At 49.4% G+C, this 8,743-nt stretch overlaps 1 protein-coding gene across 1 annotated transcript; it reads left to right on the top strand.

The window, feature by feature from the left end:
• Positions 1-2,474: 2,474 nt before the first annotated feature.
• On the top strand, positions 2,475-8,057 carry LOC148639278 (uncharacterized). The gene is made up of 2 exons (XM_088621877.1): positions 2,475-6,356; positions 6,709-8,057. Exon 1 carries the CDS (start codon positions 2,485-2,487, stop codon positions 3,427-3,429), a length of 945 nt encoding a protein of 314 aa, XP_088478003.1. The 5' UTR covers positions 2,475-2,484; the 3' UTR covers positions 3,430-6,356; positions 6,709-8,057.
• Positions 8,058-8,743: the final 686 nt, after the last annotated feature.

The following is an 8,743-nucleotide window of genomic DNA, read 5'->3' as shown; positions in this document are numbered from 1 at the left end:
TCACCTCTGCCCACTGGCCGATGTAGTTTGGTCCTCCGTCCACGTGGGGGCGATCTAATTTCCTTATTTTCTTGCTATTTGTTTCTAGCTCAAGACTTCCCTTTTAATCACTGCTGGCTCTTCAGGACACAATCTGCTGACCTCTCCAGCCTGTCTGGCTTTTGCAGATGCCTTTGGTAAAGTTCATCACTGTAGAGTGAAGCCAGAGAGGGTCTCCATCACATTTCATTGGTTATAAAGGAAGAACATTAAAGAAAGGGGATAAATCTCGCAGCACACAGCCTTATCACTTGAATTTCCTCTTTGAAGAGCACAGGCACCTGAAGATCAGCAGCAAACATCCAATACGCCTCACTCTTCCCCCCCTCCGTGAGCTCTCTCACTGCAGGATGAAAGTACTCTGAAGGTAAGGCTTTGAAAAAAAAAGTATGAATTACAGGTGTCAACTTTCTTTTTTACAAATAGACCTTTTTTAATTGCATCACCCAACCTGACACACCAATTACCGAGCAGAAGAAGGAAATTCCATGGCCCCTCCTTCCTTAAAAAAAACCAGACCTGGGACCCAGAGGACAAAAAGCAAGCAGGCTCCCAGTTTTGCACAGATTTCCAAGCCTTGTGAAGACCGGGTTCCTCTGGGACCGGATTGAGTCACAGCTGCTTTCCTCCATTTGGACCACTAGGGGGAGACGTTCTTCCCAAAGGTCCTGTCCGCCTATAGCCCGTGTGGTCTCTCTCTCTTGGAGCTCTAAAGTATATAGGATGGGCTCAGTACAGGAGCTCTTTTTATGCTAAAAAGAGAAAGAAAACAGAAAATGAAAGAAAGTCTGGCTGAACATGAAAGAAAACGTCACACACTGGCGCCACCTGCTGGCCCGATGGAGGACGGCAGCCAGCACCCCCCCTGCACGCACTGACAAAGTGAAGCCCGACAGACCGGCGCCGCCCAGGTGATCCAGAAACTGCAGCCACTCCAAAAGGGCGAATAGAATTCCTGAAAAAAACGGCAGGAAAACCTGGGAGGCTCTTCCGGCTGTCTGCTGGGGTTTGGTGAGGTCAGACGGGACGTGAAGCCACAGCCCAGAATCAGCACTCGCCATCCTCCCAGACTGCCCTGCTGCTCCGCCAGGAAGCGGATCGGAGAGGCTCGTCCGTGATTCCGGTCCTGGCTGGGCTGATCCCCGGACCCAGTATCCCTGTCAGGAGTCACGGACCCGGACACCTACACCCGCGGTCGGCCCTGGGGTTGTTGTCGTCTGAAATGGGTGGATGGGCAGTGCTGGATTTTCTGATGGATTGAAATGAAAACTTTTACAAGCCTCATCTCTCTGTTACCAAAGAAAAAAGAAGAAAGCATCAAGAACCAAACAAAGATTTAAGAGGAAACGTCGAGGGGAGGAAACACAAAAGTGGAAATGGAGCAAAGACTTTAAGCCTCCGCTGAGACAGGGGGCGCTGCGCTCAGCGGCCACACTCTGAGAAAATATTACAATATAGTGCCAATGACAACTGCCTTAATGATAATCAGTGAAGAGGGTACTGCTTTCACTCAGCTACAGCGCTCCCTAGAGGGCGACCTGTGCCATAACAACCACAATCGATTTTTTGATTCATGCAAGACGTCTTTATTTTTAAAAAAAGGGGAAAAAAAATCAAACGAAAAAAACATTTTAAATCAAAACCTCAAGAGGACAACAGCAACAAAAGACTGGCGATTTTAAGAAAACTAAAGCTCTTTCTTTCTCTCTCTTTCTCTTTCATCTCTTCCAATCTCCTTTGTCTGTCTCTCTCTTTCTTCTATCTACATACTGATGCGGGTAAATAGTACCATAGACACAGAGTTTCTGTTTCTTGTTACTTCTTTTGTGCTCTGTTGTGCAGAAACTATGCGTGAGGCACCTTGTTGACTAAACCAAAAAAAAAAAAGAACAGACTTGATAAAAGGAAAAGGGATGTAAACCGAAGAGGGACTTCGAACTTTTTGCATTATTTGTGAATACTCGTATGGTTGACCAGAGGCAATTATTGATTTCAAAATGGGGTGAGAAAAAGACACACACAAAAAACTGACAGATGGAAATAAAACCACAGAGGCAGGAGCAGGAACACGGCATGTTGGGAATGACCTCTGGCCTTTCACCTGGAGCCTGAACCCATCCCAGCATCCTCTGTGCTATGCTCCAGGGTGATGTCTTGTGTCGAAGGTGTAAAAATCTCCATTCTTCATTTACCCTCGTTAGTGTTTAGGGTGGGGGGAGGGGGGTGGGATAGCCTCATGAGAACATTGCTACGGTTCTGAAATATCACGGTCTGCCTCCGCGTCTTTAAGCTAGATAATCAGTCCCGAGCGTGGTATTTCTGAACTGCAGCAAGGGCGTGGGGAGAGGCGTTCTGAGGTATGGGGGAGCTTCTCTCTAACCGAAGAGAGAGATGGGAAATTAAGAGGCATTTTTTTTCCAGACGAGGATATATAAATATATATATATGATTTTAAAAATAACCTTGTTTCTAGTGAGAACCAGTGTGGCTACCTCACTGAGCTGTGTGGTTTGTGAAACCGCCACTGATACCAAAGATTTTTCCAGCCTGTCTGATCTGACGCAGCCGAGGGGGGGACACTGCCCTGGACTGACCCCACCCGCCTTGCGCTCACTGCTCCTGGCCTGTCCCCAACACTGCGGGCACACACTCTCTCACACTCAGGCTCACTCACACACACTCACATACTCACACACACACACACTCTCTCACACTCAGGCTCACTCACACACACTCACACGCTCACTCACACACACACTCTCTCACACTCAGGCTCACTCACACACACTCACACACACACTCTCTCACACACAGGCTCACTCTCACACACTCACATACACACACACTCTCTCACACTCAGGCTCACTCACACACACTCACACACACACTCACTCACACTCAGGCTCACTCACACACACTCACATACACACACACTCTCTCACACTCTCACACACACACTCTCTCACACTCAGGCTCACTCACACACACTCACATACTCACACACACACTCTCTCACGCGCACACACTTACTCACTCACACACACAGACTTACTCACACTCCCACACTCATATACACACACACTCGCACACACTTGCACACACACACACACACACTCACATACTCACACACACACTCTCTCACACGCACACACTTACTCACACACACAGACTTACTCACACTCGCACACTCATATACACACACACTCGCACACTTACTCACACACTCAGGCACGTGATATGAAACAGTGGGGAGGCACAGGAGGGACCTGCAATGGGGTCAGACAGGTCCGTTACCACAACACGAGGAAAAAGCACTTTACTGGGTGTGAAGTCTACTTATTTATTTTATTCTCATATTTATTTGACAGACCTGTTACTAGCAGAAGATAAATGTGTTACTGGAATTAGGTGCGATCTTCCCTGGGTCACACTGAAACCCCCCTTTATGAGCTGTATATATTTCTTTATAAGGGTATGAATTCAGTGACCTTACTGTAGAAATGGACCTGGTACACTCAGTCATGTTGGCCCTCCACCTAGAGCTATTTTTTGTAATATATAGAGAGAGTGGATGCAATGTGACTGCTGTGAATGGGTTGTGTCCATATCGGCAGCCAGTCTTGATGCCAAGTGTCACTGGTCCCCGCCCACTACTACCGTTCCTCAACACGATAGGCTGCTGCTCAGCAGAAAGCCAGAGACCCCGCCCCCTTCCCCGGACCGAGGCCCCTCCCCCCCCGCGGCTGGTGGTCAGATCTGGTTGGCACGTGTTGACAATTTATTCTGAAATACCTCAAACATTTCATGTAAAGTTTATGTGATTTAAATAATAACGATATGAATACTATTAATACTATTAATGATAACAATAATAATTATAGTTAGTTTTTGGAACTTGTGACTTGAAGCTTTATACTGTTAAAATGATCTTTTTTTTTTTTGCAAGGTCTGGCCCGGCTTTCTGTGCTGGAGGAGAAGCAGGAAAGAGGCTGTTACTGTAGGCGACAGAGGTGGTAGAGAGGCAGGTCAAAGAGAGGCTGAAAAAGCACCTTTTTGCATTTTCAGAAATAAGGCCAAAAAAAAAGATTCTGATTTCCGGTCAAGTAACCTCCTCTAAAACAGAGGGAGAGAAATCTCAGTTTTCTCCTGTTTGGTTTTTGTCGTTTTCTCCTCTCTGGATGCCTTGGGATCCAGCATCTTTCCTACTTTGTGCCGTTGTTTCTATGTGTTCAAGTGTTGGAACTGTAACTTTAGGATAAAAAAAGGAAAAAAAAAAGAGCAAAACCCCCAAAAAAGCAGCAGATCCGGTGTTGGGGAGGGTTGGAATTTTTGGATTTTTTTTTCCCGCATGGATACTGTGTAACTCTGTACAGAACTATGGGATTGGCTCGTGGTCGTGTGGTGGGAGGAGTCGGCCAGGTCGGTGGGGGTCGTGGGGCTCTGATTGGCTGAGGGAGAGGGGGGTGATGGGAAGGCCTGGACCGGGGTGCGGGTGGGGGGGGTGGGGGGGGCAGGGTTCGCTATTTATTTGTTATTTATTCTGACTGGTGTGCATGAGTCCCTTCAATTCCCTCCCACTCGAGGTCTTTGCATTTAATTTCTGTTTCTTGTCTCGTGTGTATGTGTATCATCCTGACAGTAGGGGGCAGCACCCCGGGTTGGCCTGCGCTCTCACTCTCCGTCGCTCTCACGGGCCGGCCTACAGCTTCCCAATATTCCTCCTTGATCCTTTCTTATCCCAGACTGTGACAGCGGGAGGGCTGGGGTTTACGGACCAGTGACAGAGCAGACAGGTTATGGGCGGCTGGAGTTTCCCCTCGCGGCCGTCTTGACATGCTGGAGCGTTCACTAGTTCCAGGGAGCGACTGTGCTCCGGTGTACCAGGCCGCCAGCCGGGGGCAGCTGGGCAGTGCCCCAGCCCTGGAGGGCTCTCGCAGTGCCGCGCGGCGCTCTGAATCTCAGGGAAGGGATCCGTCAGACTGAAGTGGGCCGGGATGCGGAGAGGGAGAGGGGGGACACCCGCGGGGTGTCTGCTCCCACTTCTATCACGTGCGTTTCTGTGGGAATCAAGTGTCTTTGTGGTGATGGAAGACAATCAATCTCTGGGGCAGAAGAGAGAGAACGAGAGAGGGAGAGAGGAGAGTCAAGTCAACCTCCTTCCGCCACACACACACACCCCTCAAACCTAAACTTTGACCTCTGACCTTCCCCCCGAGAACCCCCACCCCCAATACCCACCCACCCATGTCCAGCACCGAAGTGGGAGTCTACCCCACTGACAGAGCCCCTCTGAGCCTTAAATGATCCTGCGACACAAGCTGTCTCCTTAGAGGGGCGTTTCAGGGCCAAAGTGAAGACGAGCACAGAAAGCTCTGTCTGTACCCCCTGCGCTGGCACAACCCAGTCCTGCGCCGGCATCAGTGGAGCGGTACCGGTCCAGCACCCTTTGAGAAACTGGCGTTCGTGCACACGGACAGACCCCCGAATCCACCAGGCATACGTTTCCATTGAAGTGCTAGGGCACTGGGACAGACAGCAGGAGACTGGAGAGCTCCCCCTAGTGCGTGGGTGGTGGTACTGCAGTGTTATTCGCCTCCCTTCCAGGACTTTATCCCACTATATATCCCACTCTATTCCAGGATCTAGTCCACTGCCCCCGTCAGTCTCTTGTTAATGAAGCTGGTTGGCACGAAGGCCAGTTGGGCATTTTTTTGCACAGAAAGCTATGCAAACACCTGACCCCCCCAATCCTAATCGTTGCTGCTGGGTCAGCGTGTACAATCAACCCCCCCCACCCGCCCCCCAGTCCAGTTTGCAGTACCGGGCTCTTTGGGTATATCGCAGTGTCTGGAAATGCAGTGTAGCACAGAGGCCGTAAGTGTGTATATAAGTGTCTTGTTATTGTATCGCCTGTATTGCTGATCATTGTCCTTCCTGATTGGTTTCGTTTCTCAATGAACCGGGCACTTTAAATCCGAAGTTGAAAAAAAAAATCAGTCCCCGCCCATAGCTCGCTGCGCCCCCTGGTGTCCTCGCTGTGAAACAACACCCGTGCCCCTGCGCGCTGCCGGGTCGGTTTCCGGCGCTGGCTGCCAGCACGCTAATCCCGCGGTGCCGCCCGTCAGAATCGCCGCAGGCCGAGAGGGAGACTGCTAGTTAGGCCTGATGAACGGCTGCGCGCAGCTGGCTTAGCGGTTGTTTCCAAGAGCCACCCGAGCGCAGGGTCGCACCGGAATGAGATGAATGACAATGCCGAGTCAGAGCTCATCGCAGACGGCCGAGGAGTGCCCGCTCTGAAACCAAAGACTATATACCAGGTACGACAATCCAGCGCTCAGAAACCAAGACAATTTCTAACCCCCTCCGCGGGCACTCGGCAGGCCTGTCTCGACCCACACACCCCTCCCCAAAACTCCCCGCAAGCACGGCGGAGGAATGCACAATCAACACACAACACACAACACGACAGCGTGCGGCACTGACCCTCCGCTCCCTCCTCCTCTCTCCGGGAGAGACCCGAGCTCTGTTTGTGTGTTTGTGTGTGTGTGTGTGGACCTGGCGTGGAGAAAATCTGCTGAGAATTTCTGTTACAGAAAGTAAGGACCTTATGTGTTTAAAAAAAATAAACAAACCGAAATAAAACAATCAATTCCTGTATTTTTTTTTCAGGGAAACAATCGCAGGAACCTTATGTCTGATGCCAAAAAAATGTTTAAAACAGAACGATAACAAAATTGTCACCTATTGCGAAGGCTTTAACCAAACAGGACACGTGTAAGAAATTCTAATTATTATTATTATTATTATTATTATTATTATTATTATTATTATTGTTGAGGAGTCATTTAGTACATGAACATTAATTAATTGATTAAATGAGTGTCTGATTACTTTAAGAAACGTGATCTGTCTTTTTAAATGTGGAGCAATAGGAATCTCATGTCGCGTGACTTTCTCGAGCTGGACCGTGATCTGGTCGCGATCGGTTGCGCGAGGTGCCGTTTTGAGTAAACAAAGCCAGAAAAGCGCGTGTCAACACACGACACAGCACATCTGGTTCGAACGCGGATACCTTAAGCTGTGCCGGATTTCCCATTAGGCGCTGTAATAATAATAATAATAATAATAATAATAATAATAATAATAATAATTGCTTATACTTATATAGCGCTTTTCTGGACACTCCACTCAAAGCGCTTTACAGGTAATGGGGATCCCCTCCACCACCACCAGTGTGCAGCACCCACCTGTAGGCAGTGCAGGCACAGCACCTAGGGCCTGTGAAACTGTTAGGGCCTACGAAGGAGGGAAACACTAGTGACTCACGAAAAACGAGCTGAAACAACACGCTGGCGATCGACTCTCGGTGCTCCAAATCTACAATCACGCGCTCTCTAGCGGCTGTTCGAGAAACTAGAAGTGTGGAAGTGATGGTCTCTCGACTCGCCCCATCAATCGCCTGGTTTAGCATGAGAATAGTTTAAAGTGGATCTTGTCAATCGACGTCATTCAACCGGCGTTGACACCCCTCACCTGTCACATTTCGGAGTGAAAGTGCCGAGGGCCGACGAGCACCACAATCCGGCTTAAACTGTCTTTTTTCCCCCTTTTTGCAAGAGAGATTTTTCCTCAAAGCGGCCCACCCCTGAGTCAGCCGGCCGCTGGGCTGCTATTCCGTGTCTCGCCAGAGAGAGGAGCTGTTCCCGAATCAAGCCCGCTCAGACGGCAGACACCTGACTCTTCCTGTGGGTCTGACACACGGCCTGATTTTCACCACAGCGCAGCTCCTCATTTCCCCATTGAGGTGCCCATTTGCTTAATTGACCCTCTTGACCTCAACAGCTTCCCTGTGGCTGCTGTGACCTGACTCTGCCTCAGACCTGTAGCTTCCTGTTTCAGCTCCACAGGTGGGTCCCCAGTTAACTCAATAAAAGGAATAATTTCAGCCCCTTAAATTGTTTCCAGCTCTTTTTGGACATTTTGGTGATTCAGTTTTAACTGTTCTAGAAGTAATAATAATAATAATAATAATAATAATAATTATAATAATAATAATATTTGCTTACACTTATATAGCGCTTTTCTGGACACTCCACTCAAAGCGCTGTACAGGTAATGGGGATCCCCTCCACCCCCACCAGTGTGCAGCCCCACCTGGATGATGCGCCACACACCAGCTCTCAGTGGGGAGGAGAGCAGAGTGATGAAGCCAGTTCAGAGATGGGGATTATTAGGAGGCCATGATGGGTAAAGTCCAGGGGGAAAATTTGGCAGGACACGCCTACTCTTTTCGAGAAACGCCCTGGGATTTTTAATGACCACAGAGAGTCAGGACCTTGGTTTTACGTCTCATCCGAAGGACGGTGCCTGTTTACAGTGTAGTGTCCCCGTCACTATACTGGGGCATTAGGACCCACTCAGACTGCAGGGTGAGCGCCCCCTGCTGGTCCCACCAACACCTCTTCCAGCAGCAGCCTCAGCTTTCCCAGGAGTCTCCCCTCCAGGTACTGGCCAGGCTCACACCTGCTGGGCTCCAGTGGGCTGCCACCTGGGAGCTGCAGAGTGATATGGCTGCTGGCTGAAGTACTTCAGATCTTCAAATGGAAAAGAAAAACTCGTTAAATTGATTAAGGATTTGATGAAGTAAAGAAAAGAGCCCAGCTGAAGCAGATATTAGCAGTTGTGGGGCCCCCAGGAATGGACT

This window comes from Lepisosteus platostomus, chromosome 27, assembly GCF_059453375.1.
Source record: "Lepisosteus platostomus isolate fLepPlt1 chromosome 27, fLepPlt1.hap1, whole genome shotgun sequence".
In the NCBI taxonomy this organism is placed as follows: Eukaryota; Metazoa; Chordata; class Actinopteri; order Semionotiformes; family Lepisosteidae; genus Lepisosteus; species Lepisosteus platostomus.
The sequence above is the reverse complement of the archived record's forward strand: the minus strand, read 5'-3'. Positions and strand labels throughout refer to the sequence as shown.